Here is a 21,963-nt window from a genome sequence, read left to right on the forward strand (position 1 = left end):
ACAAGGATAGAGGTGTTCATTAGGCAAGCCGCAGCTGGGATCGAGGTAAAAAAATCAACCCAATCCTCTGACCGGGCCGTCCCATTCAATACAAAGAAAGGGGATGCCCTGACTCGAGCGGGCGAAGCTTCAGGCTGGAATTTTGTGCCCAAACCCGCCTAAAATAGTCGAGCCGTGCGAGCTTTTCGGGCTAGGAAAAAACAACTAAAAATGCATAAAAACACATTTTCAAATCCGCCAAAAAAAAAAAAAATCGAGCCAGGCCAACTGGCCGAGCTAACTTTGATCATCATTAGACAAAGAACATAAAGTTTTTTAAAAAGGAACATGATAATACATCAAAAAGCATTTTTTTTCATGGTTACTCTAGGTGGTTGAATTTAACATTTTTTTTTATGTACATACACTTAAGTGCATATTGTACAATGTAAAGAACATATAGTTCAAACTCAAAGAATATAATAATCAAACTCAAAGAACATAGTCTGATCGCGTTCTTTATAAATGTCTATAACGTTCTTGTTTTTTCGCCCATGTTCTTTTAAATATACCTAATATTCTTTCTGGCGTGATGCACTCGGGTGCACCAACCACACATTAGTAAAAAGGTTATGTTTAGTTTCATTTTATTTTAGTATTGACCTTTATACAGATCTAATACATATCTAGTCAGTTAATCTTAGTAGTTAATTATTTGTCTTAGTTTTAGTTTAATCACCTAATCTTATTGTTGAACATTGTTAAAAAGAATATTAATACTTAAAAGATATGAATATATATTGAGACTTTAATTTAATTGACTACAAGAAATTTGGTACAATACAAGAACAAGAACATAACTGCAAAAGGCTAAATAAACTATATGTTAAGGAAAATTATTTATATTTTGCATTGTGTAAGAAGTTAAACACATTACTAGCTAGCTCACAAAGCAAATTCTTAAAAGTTTCTCTTCAATAGTGAGCTAGCTTAGTGTTACCTCGGGTGTAACTCACTAACTGTGTCTTGATTTTCAGAAAATGGTGTTGACATATTAGCACTAGTACTGCTCGTTGTTGTTGTTGAATGTTGGCTTAGCCTTGACACAAGAGATGATTCATTACTACTTTGCAAAAAGGATCGAGGACATTGAGGTATAGGCATTGTGTTGATGGAAGAACCATTATTGAGCATATGAACAACTGTTGACATGGTTGGTCTCGCTTGTGTGTTCTCTTGTGCACACCATAAGCCTAAATGGATCGATTTCATTACTTCTTCCATCGAGTATGAATCTTTCAATGTCGGGTCCATGAATTCCAAGGGTTTATCCTCTGTTAAACTTCTCCATGCCTAAGAAAAGTATTTTCATAAAGAGAATGAATTTGATTTTGAATTGATCTCCTGTTTAGCTTGAAATTGAATAAAATATGAAATAGCATACATGAATTATTTATACTCACATAGGTTAAGAGGTCTCCAGTTGCTGGGTGGAATCTTGCACTAACCTTCTTACCGCTAACAATCTCCAAAACTAACACGCCAAAACTATAAACATCTGTTTTTATAGAAAATTGTCCATGCATTGCATACTCTGGAGCCATGTAACCGCTACAAGGCAATGTACACAATTACCACAACAATCTATTTTTTTTTATAAAAAAATGCAATTTTTATTTCTTCAAATTTGCTTCCTTAAAAAATATTAAAATAAACTGAATAAAGTCTTTTGTCTTCTAATTTTTCTTTAAAAATGTGACGTTATCTAGTGTTGCAATAAACGTTTTTCGTGTTCTTCATTACGGAATACTTACATACAAAAACTAAATTAAATATTACTACAAAAGGAGACATTCTATATTACGAGAAATAAAAATTAGGTTTTAAAAGAAAATTAAAGTTAATAATTAAACTTACTATGTTCCAACAATTCTGCTTGTGTCATCCATCGTCTGTTCAACCTTGAAGATTCTTGCCAAACCAAAATCAGCAATCTTTGGGTTCATATTTGCATCAAGTAAGATATTTCCTGATTTAAGGTCACGATGGATGATTCTTGGCTGAGAGTCTTCATGAAGGTAAAGTAGTCCCCTAGCAATGCCTCGTATGATTTCATAGCGCATACACCAATTTAATTCTCCTTGCTTTTGTGTATCTACCAGGTAAATAAATATATATAACATACCGTTATTACATACTTGGAATTAGCATGGTTGATCAAGTTTAATATTTCCAGAGTATGCATTCATGAAACTCATTCTTATTTTACTGTTGATCATTACGAGCACAAAAAATATATACTCCCCCCGTCCCTTAATTAGATGCCTGATTCTAAAATTACACGGGAATTAAAGAACTCAGAGATTCCTTTAAACTCATTATTGGAAAATACAAATTGCACGTGGGGTTAGAGAGAGAAGGAAAAAAAAGTAGTTGGTATTTATTATAGAGATAGAGAGAAAAAGTGTTGGAAAATGATGTCAAAAGTACAAAATTAATAAAAGAAAATTGATGACAACACATCAAAAGGAGGGAATATTGTCAAAAAGTACATTCTTAAAATAGAAGTAGGTGTCTAATTTTGAATTCCCCAAAATGAAAAGTAGACATCTATTAAATTGGGGGAGGGAGTAATAGACATGGACATATCTTGTCAAAAAAAAAAAAAAAACATGCACAAAGGCCCCGTTCACTTCACCTTAAAAAAATAATATTCAGTAAAAATGATTTCAATTAAATAAAATTAATTCTAGTTCAGTAAAAATAAGATCATTTCAATAAAAATAATTTCAGTTCAGTAAAAATAATTTCAGTATAGTAACAATCAGTAAACTTAAAGAAAAAAATATAATAGAAAATCAGTAAAAATAATATCTGTTTAGCAAAAATAATTTCAGTTTATTAAAATTAATTCAGTCAAGTAAAAATCATTTCAGTTCAGTAAAAATTATTTCAGTTCTGTAAAAATTATTTCAATTAAGTAAAAATTATTTTAGTTCAGAAAAAAAAGGTAAAGTGAACGGGGCCATAAAGAGTATATTAAATTAAGTTATTTATCAAAGTTTGATATTAAACATACCGAATAAAAAGTAGTTAAGGCTTTTGTTGGAACAAATTCAAACACGAGTAACTTCTCATCTCCTGCTAAGCAAAATCCCAATAACTTAACCAAATTTCTATGTTGAAGATTGGCAATTAATACAACCTCATTCTTGAATTCTTCTGCTCCATGGCTAGATACCTTTGACAACCTTTTAACTGCTATCTCTTGTCCATTTGCCAGAGTTCCCTATGATACAAAGGCATTCAAATACTAAATCACGAAAAATTAATTTATTGAAGTATATATCACAAATACTATTACACTACACTCATTATAGAATATCATGTATATATCTCTTTCAAAGTTTATTTTTGCTTGACATTTCGAATTTTTTAAAAACTATGGCAGCTAAAGTGCTCGATGCGCGTGCTATAGCTAGCCATATTCAGAAATTCTTTTGATTTGGCCTTAAATCACAAATATAGTTGTTGATATGCAAACAAGTATGTTTAGAGGTATAAATGTCCAACGCAACTTACAATAATGAGAGAATATAAGTAAATAAACATTTTTGTGAATATAATTGTCAAACACTATTCTTTAAAAATAACATGTACATATAAATGAGGGTAAATATGTAAATGTACATTTTGAAGGATAAAGTTAGCATCATACTATTCATAAGAGTAGTCTTGTACTTTTTTATAATATATAAGGTAGAGATGTACATTTTGAAGGATAGAGTTGACATCACACTATTCATAAGAGTAATCTTGTACTTTTGATAAGGTAGAGAAGTAATTGTTGAAATATTTAAACAACGAAATAAATATTCTTCTCCTTCTTTAATTTAATCATCGCTCAACTTATTTTATTGTTTCTTTGGTCTCCACTTAAAAAAATATACTATCCTTCATATGAATTTGTTCCTGAAGGCGAATGCACAATGCTTCGCGCATCCGATTATTTTTTATAGCTATTTTATATAGAACATCACATATAATTGTTTTATATTGAACATATAGTTGCTTTGTAAAGAACATGTAGCTATTTTGTCAAAAAAACATCCAACTTTATGTTCTATATACATACTTGTATATATATATATATATATATATATATATATATATATATATATATATATATATATATATATATATATATATATATATATATATATATATATGTGTGTGTGTGTGTGTGTGTGTGTGTGTGTGTGTGTGTGTATACATATATATACATATATATACATATATATAATATTAATAAAAAAACATGATAATATAATGTAATAAACATTATTATTTATTCAACCACCATAATCTAAAGACAAAATTCAATGAATATTTCAAAATAAACAATTAACATTATGTCACCAATAAAATTACACTATACAGGCAATCAAAGAACATGAAGATAAAGAACATTATTTGACAACATGTTATGCTCTTTGCAATTATATAACACTAGAGTGTACCCATGCAAAAAGCACAGAATTTTATGTAGAAAGATATTAAATACATATTATAAGAAAAAAAATATATATTTAAATACGGGAAGTTGGTATTGATTTTGTAACTTAAACCCTATTATTTTAAGTTGAGCTGTTGTGGACTTGTGGTCTCTACTACGCGTTGCTGAAATATGATGTTTAGGGTTGTACAAAGTGCGGTTTGCGGTTTGAAAATTGTGGTGCGGTTTTTGAAAATGACCAAACCACGGTTTGTGGTTTGGTACGGTCTCCAATAAAATTTAGACCAAATCGCACCAAAAACCGCACTTTAATGCAATTTGCGATTTTTATACTATATTTCTATTATAAAATTTATAAAAGAACTAAAATATATGAGCTAATCCTTGACTATTAGCTTTAATAAGATTAAAACTTAAAAAACTTTAATATTTGAATTACAAATTAATAATGACAAATTAAAATAAAAGTTTTTTTCTAAAAAAAATAATTAAAATTTAAAATATATGGTTAAACCACAAACTGCACTGCACCAAACCGCACCGCAAACACCCCTATTGATGTTCTTTGCTCTGCTCTGGAGCTCTAAAGAACAAGATCTTACTCGGTTAATGTCATAGGGGTTATTTCATCAATGCTTTGGTAGTTACTTTGTTTTTTGAAAGCATTTATTCGGTGTCAATCATGCAAAAAAGCGTGATTTACATTTTGTTTTTGTTTTGATGATTAGAGAAGTGGTTGTTTGGAAGGTGTCCCTAAAAAATGCATATAATTGAAGGGTTGGGGATTTGAGTGCTATGGTGAATTGTTGATAAAGAAATCGTATACCCGTGCTAATTCATGGCATATATTATACTACGTATGTTCTATCTACTTTTTTTATTTGGAAGGGATATAACATGCGCCTGGTACATCCGCCTCCACGAACCACTGATTGCCATTCATATACACTTTGTAAGATTTTCATAGTACTTATTGTTTTTTAATTAACGCATTTAAACCGCTCATCATTATTTGTGCTTGTATATATAGCCTTGGACTTTGTTCACTTCACTTTATTTTTAATAAATTGAAATTATTTTTGCTGCACTTAAAGAAATTAATTATACTCAAATGAAATTAATTTTGCCGAACTGAAATTATTTTCATAGATTCTCTGTAATAATTATTCTTTAAAATTATTGAAATAAAATTATTTTTACTAAACTAGAATTATATTTACTATATATTATTGTTTTAAGGTGAAGTGAACAGGTCTATCACCACGACAAACTTTTTACATTAAAACAATAATGGTGCACCATGTTCTAATACATGTTCTTTTTCAAACAACATGATGCACCCGGAAATAATATTAGACTTATTTTAAAGAACATGGAAAAAAAGAGAACATACTAGTGTTTGAAAAAAAAACATGCTAGTGTTTGAAAAAGAACACGCATACTAGTGTTTGAAAAAGAACAAACTTGTGTTTAACAAAAGAACATGTTTGTGTTTGACAAAAAACATGACATTACAAAGAACATGGCACCCGAAACGAACGTTAGACATATTTTAAAGAACATGGAGAAATAAAAGAACATACTAGTGTTTGAAAAAGAACATGCATACTAGTGTTTGTAAAAAAACATTCCTGAACATACCTGTGTTTGAAAAAAAAAAACATGTTTGTGTTTAACAAAAAAAATAACATTTCAAACAACATTATGTCTTTTTAAAAGGAACATGATAATACAAAAAAAAACATGGCGTTACAAAGAACATAAAATCTTTACGAAAACAGCATTCTCCCATGTTCTTTTGAATACCCTAAATGTTCATCCGGGTACATCATGCGCATGGTGCACCCGGGTGCACCAACCACTCACACAAATGGAGTATATCTTGATTCAAACTAGTAATGTGAAAATATGGTAGTTAATTCGATATTCGAATTCAAATATAGGAAGGTCATGACTCATAACCCAAAATACAGCTAGTGTTACTAGCTAAATTTTCCTCCCTTTTCTTTTCCTCAGTTTCTACCCTTAAGTGAAAATAAAAAAAAGATGAGAGTGAGGTAGAGAGAGAAAGTGAGAGAGAAAAACAAAGAGTGACTGTTCCACCAGACCGGCCGCCTGAATACCACCAGAAGGATACTACCACCAGCCACTCCATTACCCAAATCCCCAAATCGTACCTCAAGTCTGTTATCCAGCCTACCCAAAACCCTATCCCAGCCAATGTCCTTTCCCATTTCTCTGCTCCACCCCCTGTTTCTGTTGACTCAGCAACCCAACTAGTCCTATCTCTCCAAGACGTGGACTTGAACCCGATCCTATCTCCTTGGATTCATTCTGTAATTTTCAAAACCATGGGGAAATCTTTCTCCTTCCAATTTCTCTTCCAATCTCTGTCTAAAGCTTGGAATCTCAAATCTGATGCAAAATTCTTCACTCTGGGAAAAGGATTCTATAATCTACAACTACGGTCAAAGGAAGAGCAACTCGCTATAATTGGAGGTGGACCGTGGTTCGTGGGTAAATCTCTTGTTCATGTCCAACCTTGGACTCCGGGTTTCAAACCATCGGAAGCTAAGATCCAATCTCTTCCATCTTGGATATCCCTACCTGAATTACCTGTGGAATTCTTTAATTCCTCTGTTCTTGAGAAAATTGGGAACACCATTGGTAAATTTATTAAGCTTGACATGTCTCAGTTCAATTCTAACCGGATGCAGGAAGTAAAGATGTTACTTCTCCTCGATTCGGAAATGGAGAAGAAGCACTCAATATGGATTGGGAACCATTGCCAGAATATTGTGTACCTTGACGAGTTGCCTTTCTGCACTTACTGCAACGCAGTTGATCATAAAAAGACCTCCTGTCCAAAATTGTCCACTAGATCGAAGGTGTCGGGGATGGCCCCGTCGCAACATCAGCCACCACCCCCCAGCAAACCTGTTTCAGACATGGAAGTTGAAGTTCAGGAGGAGGGTGAGTGGATCCCTGTTTTAGGAAAATCAGCAAAAAAGCGCCAAGTTTCTTTTTCCGGAAAAACTTCTACTGTTCAAAATTCAAAAAAGAACCCAAAAGAAAAAAAGGCCCAACTGTTTAACCAGCCCAATTCTAAACCCATGCCCGTTAACCTGAGTCAAACTCTAATTTCCAACCCTAAGTCCACGGAACAACATCAAATATCCTCTGATATTCTTATTACCCCAGCCATTGGATCGTCCAACCCGACCTCCCTATCCGTTGGATCTACTTCATCTCCATCCGTTGCTTCCTCTAATCAAACCCCAGCCATTGGATTAGCTGTGCAAGATCCAAACTCAGCAAATAAAGCCAACAACAAAGATTTTCTAAACCCTACCTCACAACTTCAACCAGAGCAATTAAATATTGCAACGGCAGCAACCCCTGCGACTTTCCATAGCCTTTTCACCATTAAAAAATCCCAAAAATCGCCTCTTCAAAACAATGGTATCATCAAACGGGTCAGACCAATTCTCAGAAGGGGATTGTCCCTTCCAGTTCGGAAGGGAGTCGGAGTCGGAGGAAGTGGCGATGCCGCCTCGACTGCTTCAGCGTTTTCTCAAATTCAACCGCCCAAATCCGCGCTACATTCTACCTTTCCAACCCCTTCCGCTCACTCTCCTTCTCCCTGTGCTAACGGAGGTAGCCAGGACCACCCCGGACCACATCTTCTGTCTCGAACCACCAATCCCTCACTTCCCAGAATGGAATGTCAACAGCATGGATTTTCTGCTAAAAACCCCTTCCAAGTGGTTCAAACTCACCAACAACCAAATTCGCCATTTCATACTGTACCCCCAATTCGTAGATCCACCCTACCAAGAGATCATGATGGCCCCCAAACCAGAAGGAAGCATGTATCCTGTTCACCTCCCAGATCTGCATGTCCTGAAAGCTCTATGTCCCGTTTTGGAAGTCTTTATGCGATGGTGGATGCATGTAGCTCAAAGGGAGAACCTCCCATGGGTTTTGCACCCTCAATTGGCCTTCTTAGCAGATCCCACTCCAATCCTCCCTCAATTGAGGAAAATCTTTACATTGAGCTTAGATCCACTCAAACTGACAATGGCAAGCACAACAGATTCAGTAATCACAATTCAAATTCAACGGGAGGTGCTACAACTTCATATCAAAGAAACCTGCGTCCAGGATGTCAAGTCAGGGGACTTTCTGATGGAGGCACTATTCGAGACCTCAAACAACCACCTGTTCAGCCCAGTCCAGAACAAATTCTTACATCTGGGGCCCCTGTCCAGCAACAGACTTTGGGAGGAAGTCCTCCAAGACGGACCCTTACCTGAACCTATGATCATTGTCGCTTGGAATGCAAGAGGGATTGCGCGTGGAACCTTTATCCCCCACGCTGAGCACATCATTGCGGAGCATAAGCCTGATCTCCTCTTCATTTCTGAAACAAAAGCATCCAAAGCCCACACTGAACACATAATCAAACCCCTTCCTTTCGACAAATACTTCCTAGCTGAACCCCAAGGAGTGTCTAGTGGTATTCTGCTTCTCTGGAACTCTGCCTACGTGGACTTCAAGTCTGCAAGCAGGGACATTCATGCGGTCCATGGTGTGGTAAAGGTATCGGATTTCTCCTTTTTTATTTCTGCAATCTATGCTAGCACTAAATTTAAGTCCCGTTGTGATACTTGGTCTGATTTGATTAATATTAGTACTACTATGAGCTTGCCTTGGTTAGTAATTGGTGATTTTAATGAGGTTACTTCTCAAAATGAAAAGTTGGGAGGTAGACTAGTTAAAATGAGAAGAATTAATAAATATGTTGAATGCATGTCTACCTGTGCTCTAGTTGATGCTGGATTTTGTGGTAATAAATTTACCTGGTCAAATAAAAGAAGAATCAGACCTATTTTGCAAAGGCTAGACAGAGCTTGGATCAACACTGAGTGGATTCAAGCTTTCCCCCAGACCTCTGTCCTTCACCTTCCTCGTGAAAGCTCTGACCACAGCCCTATTCTCCTTTCCTCTGATCCCATTCATAACCATACCCCTGTCCCTAAACTGTTTAAAATGGAATCTCTGTGGTATTTTCATCCTGGGTTTAAATTGTTTGTGGATAGTGTCTGGTCAAACCTGCAGGGTACCCTTACTGAGAAGCTAGCTGCTTTAACCCCTTCTATTCTCACCTGGACCAAAGATAATGTGCCTAATTTTAGGAAGGTTATAAGACAGACTTTGAAAAGGATAGAAGGTACCCAGAAAGCCCTAGAAAATGAACCCACCAATCAATTTCTGTATGACCTTGAGTCTAGTTTGTGTTGTGACCTTTCTAGAGCCTATAAAGAGGAACAAGCTTTTTGGCCCATTAGGTCCAGAGTCACCTGGTTGAATGAGGGAGATAGAAACACTAGTTTTTTCCATAATTCTGTTTTAATAAAAAGAAGAAGAAATAAAATCCAAAATCTTAGGAATTCTGTGGGGGAGGACATTCCTGACCACCAGTCGTCTGACCACATCTCCTCCTTCTTCTCTTCCCTTTTCTCAAGTCAGGGGTGTATTTTACCTGACCCCCAAACCACTACCTCTCCCCATATCAGCATTGCTATGCCTCCCACTGTTGGTGAAGTTCACTTAGCAATCTTCTCCATGGGGAAGTTCAAGGCCCCTGGACCTGATGGGTTCCACCCTTTTTTCTTCCAGCAGCATTGGGCCACTCTCTTGCCAGATCTCCTGGCTTTTTGCCTTCAATGTTTTTCTTCCAAGTCCCTTCCTTCAGGTACAAACAATACTACCATCTCTCTAATTCCCAAAGTCCAAAACCCTGACACAATCAAGCAATTCAGACCCATCAGCCTCTGTAACACCTCTTATAAGATTATAACCAAGATCTTAGTGCAGAGAATTAGGCCCCACCTCAATTCCATCATCTCCCCTAATCAAAGCAGCTTCTTACCTGGTAGAGGTTGTGACAACAATTACCTTGCTGCTTCTGAGATCCTCCATTCTATGAAAAAGAAGTCAGGCCTGAAAGCTTGGTTCACAATCAAAATTGATCTGGAGAAAGCCTATGATAGACTTGAATGGGATTTTATTCAATTTTGTCTCTCTAGGTCTGGATTTGATAGGGATTCTATTCAGCTGATCATGCATTGCATCTCAAACCCTAGCTTCCATGTCAAGGTTAATGGTGTCAATTCTTCTGACTTCTCTGCTTCTAGAGGCATTAGGCAGGGGGACCCCCTATCCCCTTACATCCTCATTATCTGCATGAATTACCTTTCCTTCCTTATAGAGTCAGCTTGAAATGAGGGAACTTGGACCCCTTTCAGATTTAGGAAACATAATACCCCTGTCTCTCATCTCATGTTTGCTGATGACCTGTTGCTGTTTGGAGAGGCTTCTCCTGGAACCCTTGCTAGTATGCAATCTACCCTCTCTAAGTTTTGGGATGTGTCTGGTCAGTGCATGAACAATGCTAAGAGTAAGTTGTATTTTTCAAAAAATGCCTCCTCTTTTATCAAAGACCTGTTCACCTCCACTCTCTCCATTGCTGCTAGTGATGATCTTGGCATTTACCTGGGTTTTCCTCTCACTGATAAGAGACCATCTCCTTCTCAGCTTAGCCATATCACCAAAAAATTGAATTCCAAACTAAATGCTTGGAAAGCCAAGAATCTTTCCAAGGCTGGTAGAGCTGTGCTAATCAAGTCTTCCCTAGCTGCAATTCCTGCCTATACTATGCAGACCATTATGCTTCCCAAAAAAATTGCTTCTGCCATTGACCATATATATTTGTAGCAGATTTTTCTGGGGTACTGCCTCTGAAAAGAGGAAAACCCCTATGCTTGCCTGGTCAAAAATTTGTTGTCCTAAAGATTTGGGAGGGCTAGGTTTTAGGCTGACTCATACCCAGAATACTGTCCTCATGGCTAAGTTGGGATGGAAAATTCAAAATTCAAATAACCTGGCTGCCACCTTAATCAAAGAGAAATATTGCCATAGGTCTACACCAACCAAATTTAGCAATGGCTCCCATTTTGGCAAGACATAGGGAAGGGGTGGGAGCTCTTAACTTCTTTCTCTCAATGGGCAATTGGCAAAGGCAATATCTGTTCCCTTTGGAATGACAATTGGACAGGGCTTGGGAAACTAAGGATCCTAGTCCAGGGGCCTCTTAGTGAGCATGCTGACTTTCTCACTGTTGACCACATCCTGTCTGAGGGGCAATTCAACCCCTCCCCTCTAAAGCATTTCCTTCCTCCTCATGTCATATCTCATATCCAAAGTATGATTCCCCCCTGTTTTGGGGAGGATCAGATCTTCTCTGCCTTAGGCAAAGGTGATTATTTTGATGCAAAGACTGCCTATCTTCACCTCTGGCTTCAGCAAAATAACCACCCTCATCCTCATAAGGATGATCTGTCTAAAATCTGGGCCTTGGCCATTCCCCCTTCTGTCAAATTCTTCCTCTGGTTAGGCTTATGGAATAGGTTACCCACTGCAGACCACCTCCATACTAGGCACATCATAAGCTCTGGATCATGCAGCTTCTGTCCTGCCAACCCTGAGACTATTATCCATGTTCTTAGAGATTGTAGCAGAACTCAGGAAATGTGGAATCTTGTCTCCCCCCCTTCCATAGGTCAGCACTCTTCTGGTTATGACTGGATTTGTGCAAATTTGGATGTCACCACTCACCATTCCCTTTTTCAGCTTCCTTGGAACCAAACCTTTGCATTAATTTCTTGGAGACTATGGCTTAGGAGGAATGAATGGGTGTTTAATAAGAAATCAACCCCCATTGCAAATCATATCCATGCTGCTAAGTCTTGGGCCTTTGAGATAGCCTGGCTAGGTCCCAACCAATCCAACCACAATCCAAACCCTACTGTAAATGCTTTTGCCCAGGTGGAAGTGGACTCTAGCCTTTGTATAATAGTTGATGCTTCTTTTAAAAGACAGGGAAATTCTGCAAGCTTTGCTTGCATCTGTAGAGATCAGCAACAGAACTGGGTCAAAGGGATTGCAGCTAGTACTTGGGCATCTTATGCCCTCATGGCTGAAACTATGGCTATTCATGCTGCTATCCAATGGATCCTGATTGAAGGGTGGGAAGATGTAACAATCATCTCTGACTCCCAGGCTGCAGTCAATGGAATCACTAAATTCAACATAGCCTTTGATGATCTGGGGAATCATTACTCTTTTTGCAGGGCCCAGCTAAGAGTGATATCAAGGGGAAAGCTATCCAAGGGCCCCAGGGGTCAAGTCAGGGAAGCAGATGTGGTGGCCAAGCAAGCTATGCTCAATCTAACAACATCAACTAGGCTGGAATGGAACTATAGCACTTTGCTCAGGACTTGTGTAATTATTAACCCTCCTGCGGTTGGAGTGGACTTATGTAATAGTAGTAGTGTTTCTTTTGGCAGTAAACTTATTTCTGATCACAACTTAGAACAATATTTGGGTGTGAGTACACCACTTTTGAACCCACCTTGACAATGGTGATGTTAACTGTAAGGTGGCCTATAGTGAGGCCTAAAACTTATAATGTTGCTACTATGTTAACCTTTTAATGCAGTTCACTTTTCTACCAAAAAAAAACTCATAACCCATTGGTTACCTTATAAACACTGCCAAATCCGCCTTGACCAAGCTTGTGGTCATCCGAAAAGTTATTCGTGGCAACTTCAAGTGTCCTCAAATCAAACATCAAAGACTCCGCAGTTATCAAATCATCAAGTACTGTACATAGCAACAACATAAGAGGGCATGAGCCAACTTCGTTCAAAGCTCAATAGAAATTCAGACTATGAATTAATTGGACAAGTACCATTTTTAACGTCTGCAGAAGGGTACTTCTTTGCTTTCTTTCGAAAGACACAAATGCCTGTAATTAACAATCCCAAAACCGCTAATGGCACAATGGTCGCCACAGCTACTTTCTTTGCAGTTGCCTTCTTCTTTCCTCGAGAATTATATAATGTTTATTATGTAAATGTCTTTGAAAGAGTAAGCTAAGTATCCTTAACTTAAATTGAAAAATCGACAATTTCTTGTTTAGCTCTTTGATTGCTTTAAAACGTCAATCTAGAGGTACTCTAATAGTTTTTTATCATTAAAATTGGGGATTCGTTGGTTAATTTACCTATGTGACATGTTCATACGCCCACGTTGTCGATGACTTGGCTGAACACGTAAGACGACAGAGTTAACGCCTATTTCTTCGTACACTCACTTTACCTTTTATTTTCTCACAAATTCTTTAAATTTGGAGGAATGGAATGCAAAATTTTATTTTTAATAAATTTTCCTTTACTTCTTCAGTAACCTAAAAAATCCCATGGAAATGATATACATATAGTACTCCACTAGTTTAAGTCCCGTGCAATGCACGGTTTTTAATTACTTAACATATCTATAAATTACAATGTTAATTTAACAATAATTTAATGTTTTGACTGGCACAATATTTTATAGCATACTTTGACGGTATAATGTTTTATACAAATTTAATTTTTTTTTTTTTTTTGGTTTTTTTGTGACAATTAATAATCAAGGTTTTCAATGAATATTTTATAGTTATTGAATTGCAGTGTTAATTTTTATAAATAAATCAACAATTCTCACAAAACTTATAAGTAATAAATCAACAAATATATAATAAAAGGTAATGTAACTATCCCGGTTGGAGCAAAAAAATCTTTCAAAGGAAATATATGATGTAGAATGATATGAACTATGGAGTATCGGAGTTTTACATTATTCCAATATTTCATATATTACCTTATATGTAGTATATGTTTGTTTGATATAGAAAAATACCTATTATAAAATATTATATGTCAAAATATTTTCATTGAATGCATATAGAATATACTTTATATATAGTTGCCAAATTGAAAGTTAAATATTATATGATATTGTAAAATAATGTTCATAAATATTTGTTAAAAAAAAGAAAGTAAAAGTGGCGGGAAATTTTTTAATTAAAACATGACAAGTGTCATGTCAGATTCGCCTTTAGTATTATGTTATTGATATTTTATATTTCCTTTCTTTTATTTTCTTCCAAGCTAAGTCTCCCCTTCAATTGAGCCCTTAGTGAGCAACGGCGGACCTAGAATATTTAAGATGGAGGGGCATTAAATAAAAAATATTGAAAAAAATGCTTGTATAAAAACTTGATCCCAAGACTTTTCACCAAACTCAATGTATTACCACTATGGCAAAGCTATTTTAATGTTATCTGTTGCATTAAAATTGTATTTAACCTATAAATTACAATTTTAACTTAATAAAATTTTTAAAAATAAAAATAATGACGGTGCCGGTGCCACCCAGGCCCCTTAATACCTCCACCACTGTTGGTGAGTTATAATTCCAATGTTAATTCAAGAAAAATTTGACAATTACCACCTACAATTGTCGTTGTTTTAACAATTATTACCTATAGTTTTTTTTTTTTTAGTCAGTGGGCCCCCAGGACGTCACATTTGAGTTGAGAGCCATGTAGGTGGGAAATTTTGATTTTTTAAAAAAATTGTACTTTGTAGGTGGTAAAATTCAAAAAAAAAAAATAATTGTTCTCCCTCCTTTTTTTTTAAGTGACACAGTTTGACCAACACGGAGTTTTAGGAAATTTTATTGACTTTAATAAAATAAAATATTAGGGGGTAGTTGGAGGAGTGAGAAATGATAAAGTAAAAGAATGTGAGAGGAAGTGGGGAGCATGAAATGAGTGGGAAATGATAAAGTAAGAGATGGTGGGGTGAAGATATATTATTAAAATATAAGGAACTTATAAAAGAGGAAGTGTGTCACTTAAAATAAAATGACCGTTTAAGAAAAGTGTGTCACTTGTCACTTAAAATAAAATTGCCGTTTAAGAAAAGTGTGTCACTAAAAAAACGGAGGGAGTAAAGCAACAATTGTAGGTGGTAATGAAATGAAATATTGCTAAAATAGCAACAATCTAATTGCCAACTAAATATTATCAACATGTTTCTGGTAGGAACTTCAAATTATAGTCCGTACTTCCGTAGTATACATGAAGCAAATAAGCATATAATCAAACCATTTTTTTTTTGTTTGACTTTTCAAACCCGTAATTAAGTATGTATATCAGCCATATTTTCTTATACTTCTGACTTTTCCAAGATGGAGTTTCATTAATTTTTACCTACGTTGATTGTTTAGACCCAACTAACACTCACATCAAACTATACACCCTTTACCATCGGAGTTAGTTTCTTTTAACCCCTACTAAACAAACTCAAATTAATATAAGATTAAAGAAAAGTTTGTATATATGCAATAACCATAAAGGATAGGTATGAAGATAAAATGTGAATGACTAGTCAATTTGTCATAAACATCTTAACTTATTATGCCACGTAAAAAGTTGTATTTTTGTATTGTTTATTATTAGTGGTAGGTGGGTGGTTTCGGAGGTGGCTAGATGATTTTAAGGAGGTTAGGTTAGAGGATTTCCATAAATGTTTGGATGGTTGGCCTGGTTGTGTGGGAGTTTAGGCAGGTTTGGGTGAGCTTTGCCACAGGTGGTGATGTGGTTGAAATGGTGTTTTGCTCGTCACATGCCTAGCTCTCACGTGGGAGGTCAATGCCTAAAGTTAACGCCAAAATTTGGCATTAGCTGCTACTTAAAAAAAAAAAAAAAAAAAAAAAAAAAAAAAAAAAAAAAAAAAAAAAAAATTAAAAACACGTATCTTAAAATTTAAAATTATAATGATTTTTCATAAATATGCAATTTAAAAAGTTGTTTTTGACAAATTTTTTAAAAATGAAAGACCAAATATGTCACATCAGAACAGAACATACATATACCTGGATTTGTTCTTGCAATAATGTTAGTAGCCGGCGCTATGCTCGAATTTGGTGGTGGCCTCAAACTTATTAAGCTATAAAACTGATAAACTTCATACCTTAGCGTACAACTAGGCGTTAGCACAATCCCTCCATGCGCGAACAATCTAGGAATAAGATCAACAGCTTTGCCGAAGCACTTGCTACAATCTGCCATTGTCAAGCTCGGAACACATTGAGCCAAAGTGTACAAATACTTTTTCATTGGTTCAAACCATGCCTCCTTAGTGGCATACTTGTTACCCGACTTGACCGAAGCTGCCTTATACGACACATTACTTAACGTATCCTGGAGCAACTTAGTCCAATCTTCGACATGGTCCGTGACATTGTTAACATTGTGTAGCGCTACGCTGGGTTGCTCTTGTAGGAGAGAAAAAAAGGACATGTTAGAATAACGAAGCATGCAACGCTCCTTCCAAATTATTGCTTGACTTGCCCTTGGACACTCATCACTTGTTACCTCCTCGCTAGCCATCTTAACACAATCGTTACAATCGTCACGATCAATGTCACCTCGGCACAAGGCAAGGCCATAAGTAGGATCTTGATTTTCTAAGCCTTGCTTAATTGTAATAAAACCATCATTTGCAGTAGAAATTTTTGAGACCAAATTTGATAGCAAATTATTGAGATTGGTGTCATACGAGCTTTTAAGAGGATATATTGACGAGTTGTAGCAATCTGATCTCGTGTAGTTTAAAATTGGAAATGAATTTGAGGAATTAATTAGGAAAAATAATAGTAGTATGAAGGACATCATGATGAATTGAACGCAATTTTTACTCAAAACATACACTGATTACCCTTTTTGGTTCTTGGCTTGTTTGAGCCTAGGACATTATCTTAATATTTATAAAAACTCCTGGTGGGTATTTAATTTCAAAAGAGAAAAAAAAATGTTGGATGAAATAATTGAGACCCCAATATATATGCCAGCTTTCCAATTCATACCGTACGCTGTGCCGTTAGAAGGGACCAAGCTGGGGCAATTGAAATAATTTTGGAAGAAAATTGAAAAAAAAAAAATAATGATAAACTCATTGATAGAAATATTAAAGAAAATTGGTCAAAAATAACACCACATTTGGCCGGTCTTCCAGTAATAGCACCACCTTTTGGTTATTCCAGAATAACACCACCTTTCACATGTATTTGCCAAAAATGAAACAAAACCGGTTGGTAACCTATTTTAAAGTGTCATACCGGAAAAGTACTTGTGCTAGATGCACTTACACACTTTTTCCTCCAACAAGTAGACAACGTACTAATTACAGTCGATTTAAGTTTTGAAAGTTGTTTGTTGCTTCGTCTTGTATGTTGAATTTTCTTCATCGATTGTGACTCTAATGACAGTTGATAGACAATTAGACAAACCAAAAACTGTGTAACACGGCATAGTAGCAACTAGCAACCTTTGAAATATTGTTGTGTAATTATTACTATGTATAATTGCAAACAATAATTGCTTTTGTCCAATATAGTTTGGTCCACGTCCACTTGATCATACGTATCAATATTATGGTACCTTTTTTTTCACAAGTTGATGACAGCAAATTGTGGGATATATTACGCATTATGGATAAGCCTCTTTTCCCCTCTCATTCAGTTACTTTCGAAGTAGAGTCCTCATAATAACAAGCCACTAATTTCCTAGTAGACTTCTCGTCCCATTTAGTTAACAACACATTAATGGAAAAGGCTCTATTTTAAAATTACGGAGTATCTTATAGTGAAAGTAATATGTTAATGTTTTTCCCAACCAATTTATACTTATATCTAAATGGAGCTAGTTTATACACCCTCCATTTTTTTTTTTTTTATTTGCATCACTTTCTTTTTGTAAATGTTTTTTTTTTTTTTTTTTTTTTTTTAAATGTATCACTTTTATATTTGGTAACTTTATATTATTTTTTATCATTTCTCTCTCGTACTTTAAACTCACTCAAATTATTTTTTTATTTCTCTCTTTTCCATGATCTCCACTTTAATAATAAAAATATTTATCTTCTTTCACATATATTTTCTTTCATGGTCACCATCTTACTTTTACAATAATAATTTATTCACCAACTCACAATATTCTATTACTTTCCTAAAACTTTGTGCAATCTCAAGTGATGCAAATAAAAAAAATGGTAGGAGTACTGTTATGCTAGAATTGTCACCTGTAAATTCATATGTTCTAAAGGTAGTCAGGTTGCAGGTTACAGGTCAAATGAAGCACAGGTCCTCTATAGCTATGAAGCTGACGTCCAGCAGCTAAGTAGGCTAGAAGCAGCCTCGAAGAATATTCCCCAGAATCTTTGAACCAAGTCTCTGCCCGAGTAAATAGGAGCCACCTTCTACGAACTAGCCGTTGGAGAAAACCAGTTCAAATTGAAGAAGCCTTTGACCAGGAGAGACGGAGAAAAAGGAGGAACCACTCCAGCCCTCAACCCCGTGATTCCAGGAGCAATCCAAGGGTGCCGTTGAAGAGAACTTAGAAGGCGGAAATAGCATATAAAGAAAAGGGGATTATCTCAGAGGGATCAACACAATGAATAGAGCTATAGTTATTAAGCATTGTACGCAAATCGTTATCCATCTGATTAAATTACTATTACCATTGTAACCTGTAAACCTTGAATACCTAGTGGATTGGTGGACTCATAGCCACCCGCAGTTTTTACCCTTGTTCTTGGGGTTTTCTGCGTCACCATTTCGTGTGTCTTCTCCCCCTTTTTCCCTTTTTCGTTTTCGATTGATCATATCTTAGCCGATTTCATCCTTGCTATCTAGTTGTAGTTGTCGCAACCCAGGTCAAACCTGGAGATCAGTTTTTTGACCAAAACAGTTTGGCGCCGTCTGTGGGGATACAGTTAGATAAATTGGTCCGCCTTTCATCATGGGAGAAGATCTAGATCCAAATGCAAACGTGTTAATTCAATCGAGTGGAGCCGGAAGCTAGAAGAAGAGTCTCAAGCCACCTTGGCAAGGCTTAAAGCTGAATCTGAAGCGTCCTTAGAAAAGTTATCCAAAGAGCTTGAATCTGTCAGGAGCAACAAAAAGAAGATGGTAATGATCGATGATATACCCCAATTCACCCTGGTGTCCTCTGATGAGTCTGAAGAGGAAGACGAGAGAGGAGTATCTCGCAATAATGAAGAGCAATGTAGTGGGGATCCTAACCCTATGGCTAGAGAAGTTGCTGTTATCAAGGCTCAGAATCGGAAGATGATGAAGCTTTTGACCCGGCTACCAGGTGCTCCCAAACCCGTAGCCTATGAATCTCGCGATGGATTTGCCGAATCCCCCTTTGTGGAGGAGTTAGCAAAACTGCGCATCCCCGCAAAATTAAGCATCCCTTCTTTTTCAAAGATGTATGATGGGACCACTGACCCTCAAGATCATGTGGCTCAGTACAAGCAGAAAATGTGGCAGTTATCCATACCGTGGGAATTAATTGAACCCACCATGTGCAAATCCTTTGGCGCTACCTTATCAGGACCTGCACTCCAGTGGCTTATTAACCTAAAGCCAGGTTCCATCGCCAGCTTCTCCAGTTTGGTTAACAAATTCTACCAACAATTCGCTACTAGCCGAGAGCTAGATAAGCAGAGCAGTGACCTGTATCGAATCGTTCAGAACCAAAACGAGACGACCCGGCAGTATTGGAACAGGTTCAATCGGGAAATGGTCAGTATCAAAAATTGTGACCACTCAACTACCATTGAAGCTTTTCGAAAGGGTCTCAATTACAGATCCAGGTTGTATTATGAGCTGACAAGGTACCCATGTTCTTCCTTCGAAGAGGTTAGAACCAGGGCAATGGCCGAAGTCCGTGTAGAAGAGGATGAGCATGCTCGAAGCTGGGTCGAGAGAAGACCATCAGGGTATTCGGGGAACCAGTCTTTCAACAATCAGAACCCCGGAACCAGGCAAAGTAGCTGGCAGCCAAGGCGCAGCAACGTCAACAATATATCTGAACCAGGAGCAGGTGAGGGCTCCAGCAAGCCAGCATTAGAGTACCACCCAGATGTCGGCTCGTATGGTTTCAACACCGATGTGGTAGGGATAGTAAACGCCCTCAAGGATATTGGGCCACCTGTTAGATGGCCTAGAAAGAGTGATAAACCTGAGCACCAGAAAGACAAATCAAAGTGGTGTGAATACCACGGAGACCATGGGCATAGGATTGACGAATGTAACAGCCTCAAAAGAGAAGTAGCCTGGCTACTAAAGAAAGGGTACCTAAAGGATCTCCTCGGGAAAAAAGGAAAGGGACCTGATATCAAGCGTGAAACCAAGTCAGGACCGCCAGCTTCGCCAACACCGGGTGTCGTGATTCAAGCAATATCAGGAGGATCTAGCATCAGCGGTTTGACTTATTCCAGCGCAAAGCGCATCTCAAGAGTTGGCACCTCAACATCCAGCATTCCCCAAACCTATCCAAATAGCGAAGAAAAGAAGCTAGATGAGATGGCAGTCGTTTTCGATGAGAGCAGGTTCAACGAGCCCGAGCACCATGATTGCCTGGTGATTTCCCTCCATGTGGGTCACTGCAAGATGAAGAGAGTACCGGTTGATAATGGAAGCTCAGCCAATATAATTTTCAAAGATGCCTTAGATCAAGCCGGTTTCAAGGAGTTAGATATAATCAAGAGGTCTACGGTACTAGTTGGGTTCAATGGTGAACCTATGAATTCCTTGGGAGAAATCCAGCTTCCAACGCTGCTCAAAGGGGTCAATATGATGCACAAATTCTATGTGATAGACTGCAAGACCGCCTACAACGTTATAGTGGGAACCCCGTGGATCCATAAAATGAAAGCTATTCCATCAACCTATCACCAGCTGCTTAAATTCCCAAGGCCATGGGGGGTAGCAGTAGTCGAAGGGGATAGGAGACAGGCGCGAGAATGCTACCAGCTCGCCCTGAAACCCCATGGCCCCGCCGTCTAGCAATTACAGAAAAATCCAGCACCCAAGCGTCCAGATGAATTACAATTAGATGAAGTCGTGCTGGATGAGTCAAAGCCAGAGCAGAAAGTCAAGATTGGCGCGGCATTGGCAGCAGAACAGAAAGATGCTATCATCAAGTGCCTCAAAGAGAATTCAGATTGCTTCGCATGGTCACATCAAGATATGAAAGGAATCAACCTTGAGATAATCACGCACAAGTTAAATGTGGATCCCAGTGTAAGACCAGTAAAGCAGAAGAGGAGAAAATTTTCCCTGGAACGTAATCAAATTATTAATGAAGAAGCCCAGAAGCTGCTAGATACTGGGAAAATAAGAGAAGTCAAATATCCGGATTGGTTAGCTAACGTGGTTGTGGTCAGCAAGAAGAACGGAACCTGGAGGGTCTGCATCGACTTCACAGATTTGAACAAAGCGTGTCCCAAAGACCCGTTTCCTCTCCCCCATATAGATTCGATGGTAGACGCTACAGCAGGCCACGAGCTCCTCACGTTCATGGACGCATATTCCGGCTACAACCAGATACTGATGCACCCGGAGGACCAAGAAAAGACGGCTTTCATGACAGATAAAGGAATATACTGCTACAAAGTAATGCCCTTCGGTCTGAAGAGTGCAGGTTCAACCTATCAGCGGCT

General features: G+C 37.1%; 2 protein-coding genes and 1 pseudogene across 3 annotated transcripts; 1 reads left to right on the forward strand and 2 right to left on the reverse strand.

Annotated features, from left to right (window-relative positions):
• Window positions 1-756: 756 nt before the first annotated feature.
• LOC145611472 (cysteine-rich receptor-like protein kinase 5) lies at window positions 757-14,454 on the reverse strand (annotated as a pseudogene). The gene is made up of 6 exons (XR_014106391.1): window positions 13,311-14,454; window positions 13,101-13,222; window positions 3,059-3,268; window positions 1,897-2,134; window positions 1,443-1,590; window positions 757-1,332 (listed from the first exon to the last, which is right to left on the reverse strand). The product of XR_014106391.1 is annotated as a cysteine-rich receptor-like protein kinase 5 (transcript).
• Window positions 14,455-16,274: 1,820 nt separating this feature from the next.
• Window positions 16,275-16,841, reverse strand: LOC145610784 (cysteine-rich receptor-like protein kinase 25). The gene has a single exon (XM_081666077.1). The coding sequence runs from the start codon at window positions 16,839-16,841 to the stop codon at window positions 16,275-16,277; it is 567 nt and encodes a 188-aa protein (XP_081522203.1).
• A 2,576-nt stretch (window positions 16,842-19,417) lies between these two features.
• LOC145610785 (uncharacterized) lies at window positions 19,418-21,307 on the forward strand. Its single transcript, XM_081666078.1, has one exon. It carries the CDS (start codon window positions 19,418-19,420, stop codon window positions 21,305-21,307), a length of 1,890 nt encoding a protein of 629 aa, XP_081522204.1.
• Window positions 21,308-21,963: the final 656 nt, after the last annotated feature.

This window comes from Chenopodium album, chromosome 24 (genome assembly GCF_948465745.1).
Source record: "Chenopodium album chromosome 24, dcCheAlbu1.1, whole genome shotgun sequence".
In the NCBI taxonomy this organism is placed as follows: domain Eukaryota; kingdom Viridiplantae; phylum Streptophyta; class Magnoliopsida; order Caryophyllales; family Amaranthaceae; genus Chenopodium; species Chenopodium album.

What these genes read in the sequence shown, in the direction of transcription:
- LOC145610785 (XM_081666078.1), top strand. Translation starts at nt 19,418, where the DNA reads ATGGTAATGATCGATGATATACCCCAATTCACCCTGGTGTCCTCTGAT.
- LOC145610784 (XM_081666077.1), bottom strand. Translation starts at nt 16,841, where the DNA reads ATGGCTAGCGAGGAGGTAACAAGTGATGAGTGTCCAAGGGCAAGTCAA.